This window comes from Pempheris klunzingeri, chromosome 16 (genome assembly GCF_042242105.1).
Source record: "Pempheris klunzingeri isolate RE-2024b chromosome 16, fPemKlu1.hap1, whole genome shotgun sequence".
Lineage (NCBI taxonomy): Eukaryota > Metazoa > Chordata > Actinopteri > Acropomatiformes > Pempheridae > Pempheris > Pempheris klunzingeri.
Genome location: NC_092027.1, coordinates 7,526,497 through 7,549,286, shown reverse-complemented (window position 1 = coordinate 7,549,286; position 22,790 = coordinate 7,526,497). Strand labels below are relative to the sequence as shown.

Below are 22,790 nucleotides of genomic sequence, written 5' to 3'. Positions count from 1 at the left end.
ATCTCCAAGTTCATTAGCAATGATAATGAAATTGAGCTAATTGGAAATAGTTTCGTCCAGAATTATGCTTTAATAGTGTGAAGCAACACTAATCTAAACTATATTTCATGAAAAGGTGATAAAATAAATTAATGTCATAACATAAAATAATTCTGATTGTGACCTTAGCGCTAACATTAGGAGCAAGTGTAGCTGGTTTCCATGACAATTACATTTTTATGCTAACTGTTATGCTAACGTTAACTATTTACCTGATTATTAAAGTGATAATAATAGTCAAATTTGAGGCTTGATAGCTTAACTTGATGGAAAACTGTTTTTATTTAATAGCACTGATGACTCAGTGACTAGCAACCATCGCTTGGAGTAGTAAAGTGTAGTTTAATTTAATTTAAACTAGCTACATTCAAGCAGTAGTAATCCATGTGGGCTCCACTGATACCACGCGTAAGCCTAAAGTACCCTTTGTCTGTATTTAGAGACTATTTCTATGAGGTTTTCTAAGATTAAGGCCTTAATCCTGATGAATTGTTTAGAAAAGGTCAGACACTGTATTATCAGTCGTGCTTCTTAAGCTTGTATCTGCCTTTTAAACATAAACCTGGACTGTCTGCTGTGACTCCAATAAGTCAGAGTTATTCTCACCTCTCTCACAGCGGTCTAAATAAATCAGTACGGGCTGCATTAACCTCATCAGGTTCACAGTGGATTTATTTCACCCGGCTGTCCAGACAGTTCGGCCTACGCGCTGCACCACTGAGCCGTCGCTGTTGTCCGTCTTTGTCTGCATGACATGACAAAAAAAATAATCTGGCTTTTCCTGAAATGTGGGTCAAATCCTGTTGGACACTGTGGAGATTGTCGTATAAACAGGTTGCCTTGTCAGACACTAAAGAAAACGCTCTGTATATCCTTTGGAACAGCATTCTTATGAACTGTGTTTACAATTAGTACTCCCATATTGCTAATCAAGCTCATATTTTAGATAGCAGTGTTGTAAACATGCACAAACAGATCCTGGGGAACAGAACTGTGGCTGTATAAATATATGACTTTTTTTTTTTACTTATAAAGCAGCACAATATTCCCTTCTACTGACTAGACTGAGTTACTGCAGCCACAGAAACAGTCAGAGGTACAGACACAGTGAAAGGTGAAATAGCTCTGTATTTTTGCACACAAAGGAAGAGAAAATGTGTGGTTGATGTAATAGTAGCGGGAAATGCGGGGGGGTGGAGGATGGGATGCAGAGGGCGCAGACAGGATTAAAGAACACCATCTGTCCACCGAGATCCTTCAGCCTGCACACAAAAACATCCCCGTCAAATCTAAAATCTGCAGGTTTACCACACCAGCGCTGTCTGTGATTGAACAAGCGCCTCCACTACCCCTCAGTTATAATTACAGAAAACTTTTTTATCCTTTGCACACACCTAAGCCATTGCAGCTGGCTTTAATTAATTCACAGAGGCAGTAACTAATGACCATGGGTGCAGAAGTTAGTGTGATACGCCCATGTGAGACCCAGTCGTGAGTCAATTTTACCTCAAATTTCCTCAAATCAGTTTAAGTTTTTGTATTTTTTCATACATTGTGTTAAGGTTTTGGAAATTCTTTATTTTACAACACTTCTTTTTAATCAAATGTTTTCTTTGCAACCATTTCTTAGCTCAAGCTGAAATATGAAGCTAAAATACATTTATCTAATAGTGGTGAATTGATTAAAGGCTTCATTTTGCAGGAAGTCTATAGGAAGGTGAATCCAAAAAAATCCATCACAGCACATCTGAGTACAGAAGGACAGATGTGTAGATCAGAAAAGTGTTTAACATCCAAACAACATAGATTCAACCACTGTAAACACAGAGGCTATTTCTGGTACTTTCTCTGTTTCACACCAAACTCTGTTCAAAAATCTATTGTTTTTATCAACAGGCACACACAATTCAAAGGCTGTGACAAGTCATGAATGGTTAACTAAATGTATGACTTGTCATGGCCCACTGATCATTTCGGCATATCATGCTGATTTAAAAAAGACTAACCTATACTGCGAACGAACAAGAGGAATGAAAGAAAATGCTGTGTACTGTAAATGCTGAACCAAGCAGGGGTCTGTCAACATTTTAAGGGAGATTTTTCCAGCTTTGGGCCGTGTAATTAATCAACTGGTAAACAGCTTATTCAGTCTGAGCCCGCTTGGCTCACTCCATCACAAGACTGCTGTCAGCAGACCGTCCTGCATGCTGCCCTCACGTCTCCTATTACACCCTAAAGGATAATTCAGTTTAACTGGCTCGTTCTCCAGCTCACTGACTCTCTGTCTCTGACATGCTGACTTTCTCTCTCGGTTTTCTTACTCCATCTAAGATGCTGACTCTTTCTCCAGTGTGCTGATTTTATTGCTGTCTTCTGTCTTCTTAGCACCTTTCTATCTGCTGTCTCACAGATATACCTGTGCACAACATAAATATACATAATGTCTCTTTTTGAGTCAAACACAGGAATCTATCTTTTATATGTATCATTTCTATTATGTATTATCTTTTATATGTTTTTATAATTGTAGATGTTTATGAGTAGAAATTCCCACAAGTTCCTGAGTATTTTTGCAGAGTTTATTCAGAGTCTATTCATTTTTGTCTTTCTTTAGCACACTCTAAAGTTTTCCCCACATGTATGGTATCCTTTTTTCAGCACTAACTCAGCATTAAGCCTGACTCATCATTTTGCCAGTGTGGCAAAGAAAAAAGCTGCAAATACCCAAGAAAATACAGGAAAAATGACACACAGCAGCTAGAAAATGTCATTTTTTTGCAATAATTATTCGATAATCAAAATATTATTAAAGAGCAGTATAGAAATATCATTTCACTATTTATACACACAAATACGACAGATTTGTGAAGTGGTTTTATACCACTTTGTTTTAGGCCTTTTCCACCCAAAGTCTGTGTGCCTGTAAATCACTGGAAACATTATTCTGTTTGACATACAGACATAAAAAAAAAAAAAAAAGATGTGTGAAAGCCACACATCAGCACTTTCAAGTTGTTTTCTCACCTCATCTCTAAATAAAGTTCCGGTGAGGTCAGAGGTCATCTCACTTAGCGCTGTCACACATAGACACTCCTTTTTCTCTCCACTTTGTCCCTCACTTCCTCTAAACAGCACCAGTGTCCTCGTTTGTCCTTTCAATGAATTAATCACAGACAAAAATATTATTGTGAGGGGTCAATTTAAGCGTATAGAAATGAACATCAAGCAAATACAAGACATAAATCTCAATCGCAGGCTGTCGTTAACTGTGTCAGCTGATCATAATTACCCCTCAAAATTAAATTAGAAGTTTTAGGGAGGAGACACTGACTGAATAACGTGGGTATTCTAATCAGAACCACGACAAAAGATAGTAGACAAGGAAAACTCAGAGGTGAACCAAGGCTGCTGAAAATACCTGAAAAAGTACTTTTGTGGAGGTACCACTTTATTGGCTTAATAAAAACCAAAAAGTGGAAGCTGAGGGTGTGGCCTTCAAAGACGAAGAGAAATTGAATTTAGGAATGAGTTGGGGGACGTATCAGATCAACCGGAGCAGTTAGTTTAATGAGAGACGGGGTCTTTGGACGAACTTCAATACCCGAAAACAGTTTGAGGAGTTTTTACGGGAAGCATCATGTCTCGTTCACAGCTCGTGATTGTGCTCCTGTGTTGTCTTCCTTTGGCAGGTATGTGGAGACAGTTTTCAGTTAATACAATGAATTAAATCATCACAAGAGGACATTTAAACACGGTGTCATTTCTCGTAAAAAATGTTTTCTCAGTGACATGCTACTGAACTAAGTCTAATCTCTTCTCAATGTTCAAATGTACAATTTACAAATGTCTGATTTTGAAAAAGTTTTCCCTGATTTTGTAAGGTTTGGTCTGAATACACAGCTTATTTAGTGTTGGTGTGATAAGACTGCCTGGATTCTGGGTGTTATTCTTTCTTTACTTGTTCATTTATATGGATTAATTCTCAATGAAGTGTCCATCATGATTTAGGATTAGCCAAAGATTATAGAACATTTTGCAGAATCTCACAATTAGAGCCCGACTGATGAATCAGCCGGCTGATATATTGGACGATGTTATCAACGATAAATTGGTGTCTGTGTATACAGAGAAGGTGTCTCTATTGCACAGCTTGTCCCAGAGAGTGATATATTTAACTGTAATATAGTGTGATTACTGTAGAATATCTCGCTCATTACAATTAAAGTGGACTCACAGTAAGTTTTTAACACTTTTCCCTTTGTTTCCTACAGCCTGTTTGCACTGTTATACCTGTTTATTCCCCGCCATCTCTCCTCTGGACTGCTTTAAGTTTCCCCAGGAGTGTCCTGCTGGGCAGCGCTGCCTGTCTAGTGTCGCGATAGGAAGACGGGGTGAGAGCCAGTGTGTGTGTGTGTGTGTGTATGTGTGTGTGTGTTTATTTCTGTGTCTGTAGATGAGATTATTTTCTGAGAATCTAGGGCATGATGGCCACAAATTGGCAGACAAAGCCAGATTGTACAGAACATTGTCTGGAAACAGATTGGAGTGATGTACAGTGCAGTGCAGGCTGAATATATGTACTTGGACAGTTTTGTTCAGGCTCTGTGCTCTCTGTGCTTCGAAGAGAAACATCGACTATTAAGTTAAAGTGCTGACTTTCGTCTGTAATTCAACCCTGTTTACGGTCAGCCAAAGAACTTTGTTTTTTGTAGCATTAAATCCCCACACTGTTCACCCAAAACAGGTTAAAAGCTGCTTTTAAATATAGTAACAGTTTTACTTTATCTGCCACGTATCAGCCCAGTTCTTGGTTTATTGGCTTATCTGGACAGCTTTGCTGAGGAAAACCCAGAAATGTCTCACTTCCAGAGCAACACAGACGTAAAAATAAGTTATCCAGATAACCTAAACAATAAAAATAAGCATATAATTGTCCAAATATTTACAGCCTGCACTGTCTGATCACTAATGTAATAAGTTCTAACTTCTCTCAGGCCCGATCTTCCCTCGACTCCACAAGTGTAGAAACAAAACGTAACAAAAGAATGACTCAGGAGATCAGATCTCGGCACCATTTGTCATCAGGTTGGTTGTCAGCTCACTAATGCCTCTTATGCCATCAAATTATCTCTAAAAATAACTCTGTGGGTGGGGCAAAGTGTTCACTGTGTCTCATCAGAGGCTAAAGCCCTTTTTTTCTAAATCATTCAATGTTACGGCAAATTTAGGACGTTCAATTTAGTAAATGACGGAGAAAAAAAAGCAGCCAAAGCTGACTCACAGTATCTTTTTTTTTTTTTTTTTTTACCAACTCAGTCTGGGATTATCTTTTTATCAGTGTACTAGACAATATGTTCAATATGATTTCAGGAATATTGCTTCTCATAAAATTAGGTTAAAGGAATTAAGCAGCAAGACTTATTAATGTCGCACTAAACTTTGCTAAATGGAGCAAAATAAATGTTTTTTGTATGGAAGCACAAAAAGGCCATAAGGATTTGACTCGTAAAAACAACTACTGTAAAAAGCGTACTGTGAAATGTGATCGCTACTGAATTTTAAATTTATTTTACTGATTAAAGTGACTCCGAATTTATGGCAATTTGAAAACCATCTACTTCTATGTCTCCTCAGCTGCCCTTGATATGTCTAATAGGTCATTTAAAGTTGTTTAATACATTTATATTCATTCAAGTTTCCAGTATTTAAATAAATGTAATCCAGTGCTCAATTTCATTATTTTTTTTTATCTAAAAACCCAATTTGCTTAATTTGGATTGATGATATTCAGCCAGTCAAGATGAAAGACTAAAACTTTATAAATCAATTGTGCTCTTGTCATGTAAAACAAATGTCAGTGTACATTCAGAGTGATGCATTTACTTTTAAATCATCAAATTATTAAGGCTTTCTAATTCTAAAATCTACTTTCTCTGCTCTCAAAGGCTCGTTACAAGTGACCATGTACGAGAAGAGCTGTGCCATCCCCTCCCAGTGTGATGTGAGTGGACAGAAATATGCCTCAGGCCTCTACTTCAACTACACCAACATCTGCTGTGACACAGACCTTTGTAACGGGGCCGTGTCTGTTGCTGCCCTCAGCTGGTGGAGAGCCGCTCTCTGCCTGCTGCCTGCACTCACTCTCCTGCTGGCCTGAGGCATCGGGTGGGGGGGGCGAAGGTCCAGCTTAATACATAATATCGAGCATTTAAGTGACCTGGAAACAAGAGAGCATGCACGACAGGGTTTAAAAATTCTTGTTCTTAATAAAGAATTAACAGAAACGTGTCCTAGTGGCCTCCCAGTGAAATATATTAGTGATACAACGATGTGAATTCAGAATGATCTGATAGTTTCCTACCAAGAGCCTCCGCACCAACAGTATCCACACACCTTCGTCCTCACCAAGAAAAAAGCCATGAAAAAATGTATTCTTTATATATTTTATTTCCTTGGGGAACTAATTACAAAAATCAATGTTTTTTTATGAACAGACCCCCCATTTTTTGAAATATTGGCCTCTACCAAACGGTTGAGATGTCATAAGTAAAACATGTTTTCAATAAGATATAGTGAGTCAAAATGTGCTCTACCATATGGTTGAGCAGAAGGTTAAAGGGTTAAAAGGTTAAAAGACTAATATTTTAAAATAATACAAAATATTTGACTGTTGTGTGAAGTTACATACTAAAACAATTCGAAGTATAATCAGTAAAAATAACAAGACTGACACCAGAATGAACACTGGTGACAAAATAATCTCACCTCAGGGTCCAGTGTGTAGCTGTTCAGGTGCTTTCAGTCATATCACATGATCTTCATCAGGATAAGCATGACAATGTAGATGATCAACTTTACATTTTTTTCCAAAGCACTTAAAGGACTATTTTGGCTTAAATATTGGTTCATCATCGATTCCTGACTTTGGAAACGTCAGTCAACAAAACAATCTCACCTCAAAGTCCACTGTGCAGCTGTTCTGGAGCTTTTGATCATATCACATGATCTTTATCAACAAATTACTCAACATTCAAGACCTCTCACCCAAAGTTTAAGTCAGGTTTTGACAGCAAACAGTAGATAGTTTGTAGATCAAGATCATCTCCAGAAAAGCCACTAAATGGACCTTGAAGTGAGATTGTTGTGTCAACTGCTGTTTCCGAGGTCAAGAATGAACACTTACATTTTAACATCCACATTTCCATGTCAGATGGGCGAAAGCTCCAGAAAAGATACTAAACGGATTCTTTGAAAGGAAAATATGTCCGGTTTTGTTTTTGACAAATACCCTCATTTTGGCCATGTATCAGTGTATCTCCAAATGACATTAATGACTCTAATAAACTACACTGGAGACACCTTCTCAGTATTCTTATTTGTGCTCTAATTCATGTGTATTATGTGTTAAATTACTGAATTTGACTACATTTAAAGTCATTTGTCTAAAAGTTGAACATGCTGCTTGTATAGAAATTTAGAAAATTACAAATCTAGAAATGTTTTGCCCATTTTCGTACAGCTTCCTCTCAACTATCTCCATGATGTTACGCTAGATAACAGTTAAAAGGTGAATAAAAACTCTGTCTGGTCGATTTATTATCCAGATATGTTTTTATTGGGATATTAATACATGTGTCTTTGTAAATACAAAATACATTTCAGCTGTGCTATTAGTTTGATTGTCTTCATTTAAATCTAATGTTTTTATGTCCAAAATACTGTTAAATCCTGTGGACTTTTAAGTGCAACTGCTTTAAACTACATGGCAGGCAGCATGAAAAAAGGCTAAATAATTTTGTATAGAAATGCAAAAGGTTAGGAAACAAAGTGAAAAGCACAATATGGACCTTATAACAAAAAAAGAAATGCATGACATGAAGATTTAAAAAAAATTGTTAAAGACAGTGAAGTTATGAATATATCAAGTTAAATGGTCCCTGATATTGTATCAAATCTTACAGTAAGAAGTGAAAAACTCTTCCACAGCTGGAGAGAAGATACACCAAATAACATCAGCACTTAATTCATTCAGACATGATCCCTTTAAACTTGGTCCATTTTAGAAAACCCACAACAATTCAGTCAAGTAAAATATACAGTATCATCTCATAGCTTTACACCTCGCAGGTCATCAAGGAAAGATTTAACTTATGTGATTAAAATCATTGTAGAAAAATGACCAACCCTGCTCACACTGGACGTCTGCGTACAATATTGTCTTTTTGATTGGTTTAAATTGCACTTAGGTTTCTTTTTTTTCCTTCATCGTTATCTGAGAGACATGATATATAATGAGGCCATCTTGATGTCACAATAAGGATGTTTACACCACTACATGCTGTAATAAACAAAGATGTAATTGCAAACAGCCTCTATAAATGTTAAATTGCATAGTGCCTTTGAGTTAGTGGGACAAGGTGGTTTTTACTGGTTCCAGTTCTTCTTCCCAGCAGCTCAATTTCAAGTCACTTTTCCAAGAATTTCAGACTAGCAAAAAGAGTGGATTAATCCTACTGGCAACAGATGGCAGTTAGTCAGAAGAGATACTTAAAAAATGTCCAATTGTGGAAAATATGAATGTCTTCAATAAATTTCATGGCAATCCATCCAATAATTGTTGAGATATTTCAGACTAGACTAAAGTGGCATCCTGCGCATCTACATGCCACATTGTTGCACTGGGTGATGTGCTCATTCATTACAATAAACATGGGCACTATATTTTATTTTGAATTACTCCAAAATACACTGAGCCTCTGTTGTAAATAACTACTACAGCAGCAAACGTGTATTAATCCACTGCTGAAAATAGTCCCCAATAAATACACAATTTACTCATGTTTGAGTGATGCTTGCTAAAAGCTACAGTGCCCTGCAGTGTTAGAAAACTACTTTGCCTTTTACCTTTATGAAACTCTACATTTGTGACCCAACCTTTAAGATTTATGTTGACGAAGGGACGTTATTGGATTTGATCTCTCCATGAGATTTGCCGACAGTAGGAAAACTACAGAATATTGCCAGCCTTGTCCTTTATTTAATAACTGCCTACAATTTTTTGTTGGCAGTTATTTTCATTTTAAGCATTGTGCATATTTTCATATCTAACTTCCTGCTGGTTTTTTTTAGCCCCTGCTCCTGAACAGACCTTGAACTCCAGGAGGAAGCAGGTGCTGCAGCCTTTACTTCTTCACCCACAATAACTTAAATACAGTTCTCTTCTCTACTCTTCTCTTTCTTTTCTATGACACTAAAAAGGATCCTCCATACATGACAGGCAGAACAAAATAAACGGTTGGCAAAGGGCCTCGTCAGCGGATCAAAAACAAGCTTGGTAATCTTGAATAATCCTTCACGCCTGCCGTGGGAGCACAGAAAGGGGAAGCCCAAGTCTATTGAAACAGTTTCCTGTCTCTGTAACTGTTTGCAGCTCTGCCTACCTACAGCGAGACCGGATCTGCAGCAACCCCGTTCCCTCAGAGGACTGCACTACGAGGAAGAAAAAGTTGTAATATTTAAATAAAAGCTGGGTTTCACAAAAACTCCTTGTAATGTTGTGCTGTAATCCTTAACTTTAGAAGGCCTTGTTCGCTCAGCAATGAAACAATGAAGTCACTATGACGTGTGAGTGATCACAGAGAACCACAAAAGACACTTTGGTGCATGTTTGTCACCTTAGAAAAAAAACATCAATTTCCGTAAAACCAAAACTGAAAGTGAGAGTTGAATCAGTTTGAGTGAGTCTGGCAAGGTACAAGTGAAACTTTGATCTAGCAGGCAGCTTTGTGTGTGTGTGTGTATTTTAAATCCACCCCCCAACCTCCACAAAAAAAACCCCAAAATGTACTGTTATGACGAAGGGAACAAGACACATTTCCAACATTACAGTGTGCATCTACTGATGGTGAAACTGTACACAGGCAAGGCTGTAGTTTAATGTGTGTAGATGTTTGTGTAAATGTGTGCACATGTACAGTGTGTGTGTGTGTGTGTGTGTGTGTGAGCCTGCAAGCAACATGTTCCCCGAGTACCAAGAAGTTCATTAAATTCAATAAAGCGCTGAATGTCCAGGAAGAAATATTAATATGTGGGCAGCCAACAAGCTGGTTAGCAAAATAAATTTGATTTTTGTGCATGTGATGCTGATTTGAGGAGGAAAATTACATCTCAGAATGATGACTGACATTATAAAAGGTGATATCGGCTTGTGAAGCTGCAAAAAATTACCTTACAGATGTTATGAAAGCCTCTTGAGAAACAGAGCGGCCACGCTGCTTGCAGAGTGAGCAGATGAGTAAGTTTGTGTAGTTTTTGTGCTTTTGTGTTTTCTGCTGGTGTATTCATGACTTCCCGCTGTCCTCCTACTTCAGAGCTTTAGCTACAGAGGAATAGGCGATGTGGACCTCCTCGTTGATAGGGCAGGTGGAGGCAAACTCCTCCCTGGCGTACGCTGCGTTCAGGTACCTCCAGAGGTTTGTCAGAGAGTGAGGGATGCTGAAGTTTCGGTATTTTAAACATACCACCTAGAGCGGGACAAAAGAGAAAGAGCTTGAGTGACATGAGGTCCAAAACAAGCCCGCAGTTTCAGACCAAAAACATGGACCCAGGCCGCACATGCTGCACAGCTTAAAACAGAGGATTACCTTCATGATGTGGAGCTTAGGCAGCAAGTTGCAGTCAGCTAGAGTAAGCTCTTGGCCGTCCAGGAAGGGGCGGGATGAGGAAGTGACCTCATCAGCGCTATTCTCGTCAATCTCGTCAGGAAGTGGGGAGCCGAGGTAGTCATCGAGCTTCTTCAGCGCCTTCAGCAGGCCTTTCTCTAGATCTGAGCACGTGCATCCACAGAAAATATATAAAGTACAGTTTGTAATCAGAGCTAAAGGGATGTTGTTTTCTCCAAAGAGGAAATGTAACTCAACCCAGATTTAAGACTTTATTAAATTGTTTAAATGGCTGAAATGATTGGAGGAACTCCTCTTTAAAGAAATAATTGAGTAGAGTAAATAAAACACACAGTTTTCACCCAACAACAGTGACAATTACAATGAAATAACCCAACATGGAGCAGCAGGTGACCTTGTTTGCACTGGGGCAGCAAAGCTCAGACCATTATGTTATTAACACAGACGCTCCCTGCTGGTTTTCTGTTTTTCAGAGGTTAGAGAAAATCCCGCCAAATTTTAATCTGTGCAATACACACTGTCTACGTACAATAACTTGTGCAATACCTGTTATCACGGCAGTATTAATATACACATTTTATTTCACATTTCAGTTTTTTTTTAGGCATGTGATGACATTGTGTAAGAGTTGCATGTGTGTGTATTCAGGAAAATATATATATTAAGCAATGACAACGAAGGAATCTTGAATCTTAAATAAAAATAATTTTACAATTCCATTGTAAGAGACTCAAACGATACTTCTGATTTTGAAATATTAGATCCACTTACTTTCATTGGTCTGAGGGTTTGAGTTCTTGACGTAAGCAGAGAATTTGGAGAAAACATCCATTCCTGCTGTGTTGGACTCCGGGTTGCGAGCAGCCAGACGGGGACACCTGAACAAACACAAAGATCTGTGATGATTCACGCATGACAGACAAAAAATATGAACTGTGCAGACCAAGGAGTTATTTGGCCAAGGAGATGCATAGAGGATGACTCAAAAACTGTAAGATGTCAGAATATTAAGGGCTGCAACTATGAATTATTGAGTAATATGCCAATTATTTCCTCAATCAATCTACTAATTCTTTGGTCTACAAAATGTCAGAAAATAGTTTAAATGCCTGTTAACATTTCCTAAAGGCCAAGAATCTTCTTTTAATGCTTCTTTTGTCTGACAATTTCCAAATATATGCAATTTACTACCACATAAAGCAGCAATTCCTCACAAAAGAGAAGCTTAAGTTAGGAAATGTTTGGTATTTTTGGCTTAAAAAGAGACATAAACAGTGAAACGATTATCAAAGTGGAAAATCCAAATCTAAAAAAAAAAAACATCAACAAAATAAATAGGATTTGTGAAACAGATGGATGGAGAGATTACTTTGGAGGGCAGAGATTTTCCTCCAGGAACTCTTCGATCTTGTTGGTGTCAGTTTTCACCTCACTGCAGTACAACAGGAAGGGAGGCTGGGCACCCGGAGCCAGGTCCTTCAAGATGTCCGGCTTCCTGAAGGTGGATGGAAGTAAAGACAGAGACAGAAGCAGCAACAGAGATAAACAGCAGGAGAGAGTTGGAAGGAAAGGGGAAGGGAAATAAGGACATGAAACCACAGGAAATTACTCATGTTTAAGTAAGACTTACACCCAGATGTCACTAAAATCAATGACAGAGTAGCTTTATATCTTTTAACACTCTGAATGAAATGGCGCCCTATTCCTTTACTGTGCTGTACATTTGGGAGCATTTTAACAGCCCAGTGTTTTCACCTCTTCATATCCACTGTGGTAACATCGAACTTGACTCCCTTCAGCCACAGCACCATGAAGAGACGCTGGGAGAAAGGACAGTTTCCGATGCTCTGACCATCGCTCCCCGCCTGCGACACAAAAACAGAGACAGCATGCACAATGTCAAACAGTAGCATCAAGACTAAGGCTGTTACTTTGCAGTTTTTCTGTTTTTTTCCTCTCTTTTTTATGAAGAAATAAATTAAAACTAAAGAAAGAAAATGTGCACCAGAAGTGAACCAAGCCGCAAACTCATTACCGCTAACGTTACTAACACTACCACTACACGCCCACCATCAACCCTGAACTCACTGGACACCTCAGGCAGAGCGCTAACTTCGTTTACAGGCAAGCAAAGAAAACATAAATGAAAACAAGCTTAAAAAGAAGAAGTACAAGCTGAAAAAAAAAACCCTGATTATTATGAAAAAAATGTTTTAATAATCAGTGAAACAAGATTGCAAGCCAAAATGACAAAAATACTGGTTCCTGCTTATCAAATGTGAATTTATGCTGCTTTTCTTTGCCTTATATAATATCAGGGCTGCAACTAACGATTGTCATTATCGATTAATCAGCCAAATAGTTTTATTTGGTCAGTAAATTATGTTAGAAACTCCCAGTTTTTCATAATCACTATTTCATAAAGCTGCCATGACTTGCTTAAATGTCTTGTTTTGTCCATCCAACGAATATAATCAGATTACTAAACGCACAAAAAGCACAAAATCCTCATAATTGAGTAGTTGGAACAAGGAAATGTTTAGTTGTTGGCATTTTTAGTTTAAAAACTGGACACGTTTCCTCACTGACATTCTGTCGTCCAAATGATTAAGAGCTGAAATAATTAGTTGGTCGGAACAGAACAGAAAATGAGTCAGAAACTAATTCAATAACCATATAATCATTTTTCAGCCACAATGACAAACTTCCTCTGTCATATTGGCAGACTGACTTTGTTTTATAACATTGTAAGCTGAGTATTTTTGGTCTTGGATAAAACAATCACTTCAAATACATCACACTGAGTTTTATGACCATTTCATGGCCTAAAAGAATAATCCATTAAGAAAGTAATCGGCAGATTAATGCACAATGAAAACAATAATTAGCTGCAGCATTAGACGCAACACCATTCGTCCATTCATTCATGCTGGTGTTGAAGACAGGAAATGATCGTACAGCTTTAAAATGCTCCCTGTTTGCCTGCAGGAAGCCACATTTCATGTTCAGTCATTCTGCAGTTCACATCAGCGCCGTGGCCTGAGCAGCAAACACTATGGACTTTGGGGCAGTGACGGTAAATCAGACAACCTGAGCAAAACTGTACTTCAGCACTCAAGGATCAAGTGTCATTCTGCATGGAAACCTGGATTTAGAGAAGTTACAACAGCATCTTTCACCCCTGAAGAAGTTTAAAAAAAAAAAAAAAAAAAAGCAGGGGGTGGTGCACATGTTCACATGTTCATACAGAGGGATCATTATGGAAACTTGTGGAGGAGCATGAGGGCAAGGCAGAGAAAGCCATATTGGTTATATTAGAGCATGTTTTAGGCTCAAAGAAAATGGGATTAGCCTGCCTGGCCAACATACTAAATATAGATTAAAGTCGGCTGCACACTCTCTTAACGTGCTTTTAATTAGATTAGTCTTGCTGTCATTTGTAAACCCGGTGAGTCAGCAGAGGGGGTCTGACGGACAGGAATATTTATGTGATTTAAAACGTACAAGGTGACACCACGTCTCCACATAAAGGCTGGAAGTTATCAGCTTGTGATAATAAGATAAGATAACAAACCTTAAAGCAGCCTGTTAAATAAATTAATGTCGCATCATGTCGTCACTTTGTTTCCTTTCTTCGTTGTTGTTGTTGTTGCTTTAATCATCTTTCGGTCTCTTACCTTCACAAAAAGTTCAAGTCTGGGCTCGTTCGCGTCGCTCATCTTCACCCTCTGATGCAAGAGACCTTTATTTTTTTAAATAGGAAACACACATGAGTAAGTTTGTGATAAAATAAAGCCGAACAAAGCACGCAAGTCATCTTTTTGTTTTTTTTAAACGAGAAGAGGACTCGCGCAGCCAAGCCCATCTTCCGCAGAGAGAGAGAGAAAATAAAAAGCCAAATTAAACACTACGCAAGCTGCGCAAATCTTAACCAACGTAAACCTCGGCTACTTAAAAGCTCCGGTGGTTAAACTACGGCTACTTTTGAGAGTGCACAGACTGAGTTACCTCAAAGTGCTGAGAGTTGTCGCTGACGCCCGGAGTTGCCTGCTGCTGCTGCTGCTGCTGCTGGTTTCCCCTCCCAGTTCTGGTGAGTGTAGGGCGGCTGCAGCGGCGCACTCTGCGCCCCGGCCCCTCCATTTCCTGGAGCTGCGTGACGGGCTCAGCTCTCAGCAAATGAGGCTCTGAGGAAGAAGAGCAGACCTGTCATGGACTGGAACAAAGAGGAAGCTCTGGTTGATATAACATCCTCATTCTGGGGCAGTTTCATTCACACAAACTAAAGTGCATGAAGGTTTAGTGTGTTTAGAATAAAAGCCCTTAGAGTTATGAGAAATAGAAATGCAGTGCAGCTTTCCTGCATAATGGAGGCATGTGGTTTACAGGAAAAACCCCTTATTGTTTTATTTGCTGTATGCTTTTTGATTAATCCGTTCTTATTTTTTCCCTATTTGCATGTGATCCTTTACTTGTAACACAAAGATGTAGTGAGCTGTGTTGTTTGTTATGTGAATGAAGGAGAGGAAGGAGAGGGAGGAGAGGAAGCAGTACAGGCGGGGGTGAGATGAGGGGTGAGGAGGGTGAAGGTGTGGATTTGGGTTAAGAATTTTCAAAAGAGAAGCTCAGTGTTTGTGCCACATCCAGACAGAAGTCAGAATCTGGATGAATTAAATTTAACGTGGACCAGAAAGCTGCAGGAAAAGTCATGTTGTCAGTAAGCGAGGACGTGATACAGGGCGTGGACATAATAATAGGAACACCTGTGGCTTACACTCCAACATAACATAACAACATTTTTTGTTGTATTTGATTGCATTATGTTGCAGGTATACTGTAAGTGTTCTTTATTTTGTGCCCAGCACTGCCTTGTACTCACTCAGGTCTCTGGTGGGCTTTATCATATAAAGACAAAATAAATGCCCATTAATGCCTTTTGAATATTTGAATATTTCATATTTGCATACCAAAGTGAAAGTGAAACATTTGCTTATTGACTGACTAAAACTGGTTTTAAAAAGAAATGTGTCATATCCCATTAATCCTCAACACTAACAAAAGAAGTAAGAAATCTACATATATAGGCTAGTGTAGATCTTGTGTTTAGATCTTTTAATATTGCCACCAAAATAATACAGAAGGTACTAAGCAAGACAGCCATATTGACATCTATAAACCCTGTGCTCTCCCAAGAATTTAATATGACTCACCCCCTCCTTAGTATTTGATGTGTGTTAGATGTATTTATGATGTAGCCTAGTGTAGCACTGGCAAGCTTACGGTTGAATGAATGGAAGTTATTTTAGTGTAGGTGGATACTCCTGGAAATAGAAACCACCATTATGTGAACATAATAGAGATGAATACTCTACATTCCGGGGTCCCATCGGACGAGCTGGAGGAGGTGACTGGGGCCGGGGAAATCTGGGCATCTCTGCTGAAACTGCTGCCCCCGCGACCCGACTCCGGATAAGTGGTTGAAGATGGATGGATGGACTCTAAATTCCCTGCAGGTGTGAATGTGTGCAAAGAGGTTGTCAGTCTCTATGTGTCGACCCTGTGATTGGCAACTAGTCCAGGTGTACCTCACTTCTGGCCCAATGTCAGATGGGATTGGCTCCAGCCCCCCTCTGATCCTTAAAGGAGACATATTATGCTCACAAATACTTTTATTTGGGTGTCCTACCAGAATATTTTTTAAAAAGCAGTATTTTTCTCATCTCGTCATATTGCATACTGCTCTTTTCATCCTCTTCCTGAACGCCTCAAGGCCCCAGTCTGCTTTGATTGGTCAGCCCGCACAGGTCTGAGCAGGCACCGCCCACCAACTCCTGCACCGGCTGAGACGTCTGCGAGCAACATGCTGATGCTGAACAAGCTCTGAAACATCCCTGCGTGTGACATCACAAGTGGGGCCCCAACTAAACGGAGCATTTTTGCGTATATGTGCTGAAAGATGGAACAGGAGAGAGATAGGATGGGAGAGGATGATCTTTTCTCATAGTTTGAATGTCTGTAGACACACCAGGGATACAAATTTATGTTCAAAAGTGCATTTTACATATATGTCCCTTTAGATAGATCATGAGTGGATGGATGGTCAGAATACAGTATGTCCTGCAGTACAGTAAAAAGCCAACAGAGGGAGATATTGAGCTTTATTTGGCTTGTTGCTCTGAAGAGATAAATAGGACATGAAAAACTGTATAAATCTGGTCCAAAAATCTGGAAAACCAATAAAGTGTCATGAGGGATGCCCTGCTCAGGTGTCAGTCCAGAGAGAGACTGACAATGACCTCAACTCAGATTCAGAGCGTTCCTTGTCACGAAGGCCCAAATCTGGATAAATGATTAAAATAATCTCTTTTAGGGGTGTGTGGTAAGAAATATCTATTTGCTGAGATTAATTAACTTTTGTATGATTATTTAAAAAACACAAAATCAACAAAATAACACATGATTAACAAACACAATCTTAGCATACGGTCCACTTAACTAGCTTTTTTAAGCTCCAGCATTCAGTCCAGATTTGACTCAATTTAGATTAATCTTACTTTTAATTATGAAGCTATTTCTTTATCTTTGGTCAAACTGCTGTTTCCAAAGGTCAAGGGGAGACTTTCACACCCAACTTCTAAGATAATGTAGATGTGAATACCTAAAAGAAATGGATGCACTAGAGGGCATCCTTGGTTTTGACATGATGTGCAGGTTTTAGGCTGATGAAACAGAGTGAATCAGATCATCAGGTTCTCTGCGGAGAAAACAATAGTGCTTTGTTGACTGCAATTGGCAAGTGTTGAAAACATGTCACAGCACAGATCCGTCTCACAAATCAAGCCCAACATGTTGTGTGTCTCTGTGAATGATAATATATCCTCATTTCCTCTAGTCATAATTTATTTCATATCTTCATAAGCAGGTCACCTGAATGAAGTGAACGCTGAATTGAAACAAGTTTGATTACAACATGTTTGACCTTTAGTCATTTATTGTAACCCCAGGCCACTCTAGGGGTGCTGTTTTTGTTTTGTGGAAGATTTAATGACTGATCCATGCTCTGTAGAAAGTTTTGAATTATCTTTTTATTATTGCAGGATATATCATATCATATTCAGCAATACTTTAAAATATTGAAATCATTTTATTTGATCAAGACACTGTTTTATTGTTTTTGCCGGAAATCAACATGTGCTTATAAACCAACACAACTAATTAACTAAAATAACTAGCAAATTCCTTATAATTAGTACCAGGTTACATAGTTCTCCCCAGTGAACATCCCAGGAAATTATTAGTAAATTAGGGACCTGTAAATTCAGCATTTCTGTTTTATCTCCCACCACTCTCTCTTTTCTGAAGCCCTCTTCACGCTACCAGGAATTAAATTCTGATGCTGAAATGCTGAATTCTTTACAGATTTATTAATTGTTCATTTATTTAAAGTCAAACCCCTGAAATCAGCCTATAACTGCAGAAAGCAAAATCCCAAAACCAACAAATAAAAATGCAAAAACGTTGATGAATTCATATCAGAGTCAAATCCTGTAAAACTACAGCTCCCATGTGGCCCACAGAGAGGACAGGATGGCAGCACAGAGGGCCACGGTCAGAGGCAGCTGCACTGAAGTGGCTCCGTTGCACAGGTTTGTTGTGCAACACGTGAAACTGCTGGTGTAAGCGGCGCCCAGGAGGCTGCCGGTCAGCGTCTTCTCACACAGGTCTGAGTCCAGGCAGCCGCGGATGTGCAGGGTGATCGACCCTGTAGCATTGAACTCTGGGAGGGTTGGAAACAAAAGCAAAACATGTCAGCCAATGTGTAAACCAAAGGAACTCAAAGGAGTTATAGCAACTGCTACTGAGAGTTTCATAGCTGACACAAGCCCCCAGGAAGTCCACAGGCCCTGAAGCTAATGTTACACAGTGGCCAAACCGTGTAACTATGACATCTATCACATGATGCCATTGGACCCAAAAAGACTTTTCTGCGGAGACTTACATTGTGAAAGAGATGTTTTTAATTGTGTTTAGCTTGCTGCATAGCTTTGCAACTAGAAAGAGCAGAATATAGAGCAATCATAATAAAACCTCACTACAGAGGATTTGGATTATCATTGTTTTGACATTAAATCTACAATTATTCTATACAAATGTTTTGTATCACAGTTCCAGGGCAGTTGGACAGATGCCATGATCACTATAAAGTTGAAAGCTCCAAACCAAGACTGTATCAAGACTGTAATTAAGATATCATTTCATCTCAGTGTGGTAGTCTTTTCCTTACGTGCTTCTCCTCTGAAGCAGCTCTCAGTCGCATTATTACATGTGACGTCGCTTCCAAACAGACAAGTTCCAAATATACCAAGATGGCACTGACGACAGTTCAGGCACTGAGCTGTCAAAAGGAAAGAAAGAAGTAAATTATGATCAGATTTACTGGAAGACTTACAAGAGTTAAGGAGCACATAAACCGTGGAATGTTAATTAGATTTGGCAAATTAGTGTCTTCTTTCTATAGAGTGAATTCATTGCTGTATTTTAGGCAAACAGATGAATATACCTTTATTCTTATTTCTCTACTGCCTCAACACCCTTCTAGATCAGGAAGCAAGATGGACGACAATGAATATAACCATTTCTACATTTGACTTTGTCCTGAGCTTCGTGTTTGTGCTAGTTAATCAGCCTCTAAAGAAAGTAACACTGCATTACTCGGTACAGAGGTCAGATGAAAAGAAACATGTTTAAACATGGATAGTTGTGATACAAAATACATTTTTATTCCACAACAATAACAATTATAGTGAATAAAGGCATATTTTTCCTCCATTAGCTTCAGTGTAGGTCATTGTCAGAGTCAGACATTATTCTCATCTTACCTGCTGCGATGAAGGCACTCAGGACAATCACGGCTTTAAAGAGGTTATTCATCGTTTTTGGGGTTAAGGGTCAACGGGTTCCACTTTTAAAAATGAACTTACACGTCTAAATACCTGTCTTAGTTAAGAGACCTTCCAAGAAAGCAATGGAGAGTTTCAGGTGAGACTCAATGAAGAGTTTACGTGAAAGAATGAGGCTCATCAGGTTTTGTGTTCAGAAGCGTGAAGGGGAAGTCTATGGGCAGTTTGTAGTCATGACTGGAAACACAGAAACATTCACAGCCTGAAGAAAACTCACAACCATAAAATTTTACCACAGAGAATCTTTATGATTTGTTCCCGTATTTTATAAACACGCGACAAAAGTGTGTCATGCTGTTCAACATTCCTTTTATTTCAAGAATGACAGCCTGCACAATATGTTATTACTGGGCTTTTATTCTGCGTCTGTATTTCCTCAAAAACCCAAATGTACAGGCAGAGATGATTTAACAGGAGTGTATTCAAGGCTCATCAAGTTTAAATGGTTGCCTACATACAGGATCCTTTTTTGTTTTGTTTTAAAGGCCCCAGTTGCTCCAAATGGCCAACAGGGCGGCGCCCAAAGCAGCAGTGAGAGGGAGCTGAATGGACGTGGCTCCGTTGCAGCGGTCAGTGCCACAGCAGGTCCTGGTGACGGTGTATCCGGCAGTGAGGAGGGCGCCAGATTCGGTTTGGTTGCAGAGAGGCGAGGCCAGGCAGCCTCGAGTCTGCAGGCTCATCAGACTACTGATGTTGAAGGCTGGAGAGGGACAAGAAGATCAGCAGCCTTTGTGACAAACTTTTTACACAGAAAATGAAAAAAAAGTCTCTATTATTACTCTTGTGTCATTGATGGAAGAGGTGTTCAGGTCCTGTAAGAGTTGAAACTACAGGTACTGCAGGTAAATTAAACAGAACCACTTTACTGAATCAGGACACTTAAAGGATAAAGAAGTAACACTATACTACATTTTCCATATTGCCATAGTCCTCTATGTACTAAGTAGTAAATTATAGTCCAGTATTTCTAGGAATGTGCTGCTGCTTAGTGTATTTCAGTCTATTTAATACAAACTAAATGTATGTGATATATAGCGAGGATCATTTTCCAAAGCATGATGTATGTTTTCAAGGTGTTTTCAGACATTTTGGGAAATATCCTCAGTCAGATGAGGAAATAGATACCGATCACATATCTGTATGGTACAATGCAGTGCAAGGTGTTGGGATTTGCTGGTGCCTCGTGGCAAAACCCCAACTTGTTCACACATATCTGGAATGAGATACGGGATGTTAATTAATCAACAGAAACAAGGAATTAGGCCCGCAGGAAACATTCAGGAGTTCAGTTCAAGTTCAGCAGGCTGGCACAGGTTGATGATGATTTTTTAATTTCCCAGAACATCTGATAGTGATTTACACTGGTTCAGTCAGACTGGGCCAGGAAAACCAGAAACTGATGCAACTCTTATGCTAAGCTAACCAGCTGCTGACTGGCTTCATATTAGTGCCAAGGACAGGATGTATATGAAGTCTATGGTGTACAGACATGAAAGTGGTATCAATCTTCGCGTCTAACATGCAGCACGAAAGCAGATAAGCTTAATATGCAAAATGTAAAACAATTCCTCTAAAGAAGAGCCTAGTCATTTTTGACCTCTAAACATAGTAGATTCCTTATTTACAGCAAATGATTTTATTTTTGATCGTGCAAACCATTTTCCAGTATCCAATTACATCCAGTATCCATTAACATCCTGCATGACAGGCGAAACTTGGTTTTGTTTGTTTTTGTTGGATTCATCACACATTTAGCATTCTGTATTAATATGAGTAAGTTGTTGTTATATGTTGTAAAACTTACATTTTAGTTGTGTGGTAGTGCAGTCAAAAGCATTGCCTGTTTTGAAAGCCGTTCTCAGTTTTCAAGCGCTGGTTGAGGAGTTTAAGTAATCAAGTATTGGCTTGTACTGTATTCATGAGTCACGTATTCAGAAAACCAGCTGACTGTGTGACTCAGCTTCTTGATTCATAGGCGTTGAAATAAAGCCGCCAGCCCAAAAGTGTTAAATAAATCAATTTCAAGTGGATTTTCTTTTGACAATTGCTGCATAAAATATAAAAATAAATGGTTCTATTTGTAGGTTGTAGCAATGTCAAGTGTATTTTCTTTATTTGTAATATATAGTCTAAAATGTGCAAACACATTGTTATGGTGGTCTTTACAAGTCATGCATCTGTCTATAGAGCAGAAAATCACTGTTTGGCTGCTCTGAGGTGAACCTCTGTGTGCCACACCTCAGTCTGTGCTGTCAGGGCAGGTTTTTAACCTTTGGCAGCATCATATTGTCTGTGGTTAGGAGTAGCATTGTTAGTACATACAGACACACCCATCTGGTGTCACATATGTATGTAATGGATTGAAGAGACCAGCAGATGATCACAGAAATATCACTCACCCAGTTTCCCCCAGTAGCAGTTGGGCTGAGAGTCTTTGCAGGTCTCAGTGGTGCCGAACAGACATTTACCTGCAACCTCCATTTTGCAGACGTCACAGGTCAGAGACTCACCTGTGAGAGCAGGAGGGGAGAGGAGAGAACTGTAGAACGAGATAAAGTGAGGGAGAAGGGACTACTTTCTGTATGCATGGGAGGAACATCGGTCTGGTGGTCACAGTACCAAAAGAACAAACTATGTCATGAAACCAGCAGTGTTGAGGTCATCCTCTTCATCGCTCGTCATCGTCAAAGTTGTCATCGTAATTAGTAACTGAGTGTGAACATACAAGCATGCATTCAGTTAATCAGTCAACCATTTTATTGTAGTTTTATTGCTCTATATGGGTATTTTCTGTTTATGTGAAAGTCGTGGGTAATTTAATCATTTACATTTTTACTGACATTGAAACACTTTTAGTACTAAAAACAATTATGTTGTCAGACAAATGTTACTGGAGTTTTGTCGGTTTAAAACAGAGAGAGCCCTTAGTAGTCTCATTTTCTTAAGCTTCATATACGTCAGTACTTACTTGATACAACTTTAAAATGTAGGGAATAAAAAAAGCAACTAGTCAGTGTTGAAGGCCTTTTGCAGTGTGACATAGGAAGCTATTCAAATCACTATGACTGGACTGGGAGTCATTGCTTGCTGACATTTTTTAACAAAGGTTGCA

At 39.0% G+C, this 22,790-nt stretch overlaps 3 protein-coding genes across 4 annotated transcripts; 1 reads left to right on the top strand and 2 right to left on the bottom strand.

The window, feature by feature from the left end:
• Positions 1-3,407: 3,407 nt before the first annotated feature.
• Positions 3,408-6,430, top strand: LOC139216005 (prostate stem cell antigen-like). Its single transcript, XM_070847052.1, has 3 exons — positions 3,408-3,728; positions 4,311-4,430; positions 5,985-6,430. The coding sequence occupies exons 1-3, from the start codon at positions 3,677-3,679 to the stop codon at positions 6,194-6,196; spliced, it is 384 nt and encodes a 127-aa protein (XP_070703153.1). The 5' UTR covers positions 3,408-3,676; the 3' UTR covers positions 6,197-6,430.
• Positions 6,431-6,626: 196 nt separating this feature from the next.
• On the bottom strand, positions 6,627-14,778 carry clic1 (chloride intracellular channel 1). Of its 2 annotated transcripts, none has more exons than XM_070846345.1 (7): positions 14,729-14,778; positions 14,399-14,460; positions 12,477-12,586; positions 12,091-12,216; positions 11,493-11,599; positions 10,683-10,864; positions 6,627-10,562 (listed from the first exon to the last, which is right to left on the bottom strand). In XM_070846345.1, exons 2-7 carry the CDS (start codon positions 14,438-14,440, stop codon positions 10,401-10,403), a joined length of 729 nt encoding a protein of 242 aa, XP_070702446.1. In that variant the 5' UTR covers positions 14,441-14,460; positions 14,729-14,778; the 3' UTR covers positions 6,627-10,400. The 2 variants fall into 2 exon arrangements, with proteins under 2 accessions (XP_070702446.1, XP_070702447.1); XM_070846346.1 differs by having other exon boundaries at positions 14,399-14,449; positions 14,718-14,777.
• Positions 14,779-17,785: 3,007 nt separating this feature from the next.
• Positions 17,786-19,726, bottom strand: LOC139215942 (sperm acrosome membrane-associated protein 4-like). The gene is made up of 3 exons (XM_070846980.1): positions 19,598-19,726; positions 19,003-19,113; positions 17,786-18,495 (listed from the first exon to the last, which is right to left on the bottom strand). The coding sequence occupies exons 1-3, from the start codon at positions 19,647-19,649 to the stop codon at positions 18,272-18,274; spliced, it is 387 nt and encodes a 128-aa protein (XP_070703081.1). The 5' UTR covers positions 19,650-19,726; the 3' UTR covers positions 17,786-18,271.
• Positions 19,727-22,790: the final 3,064 nt, after the last annotated feature.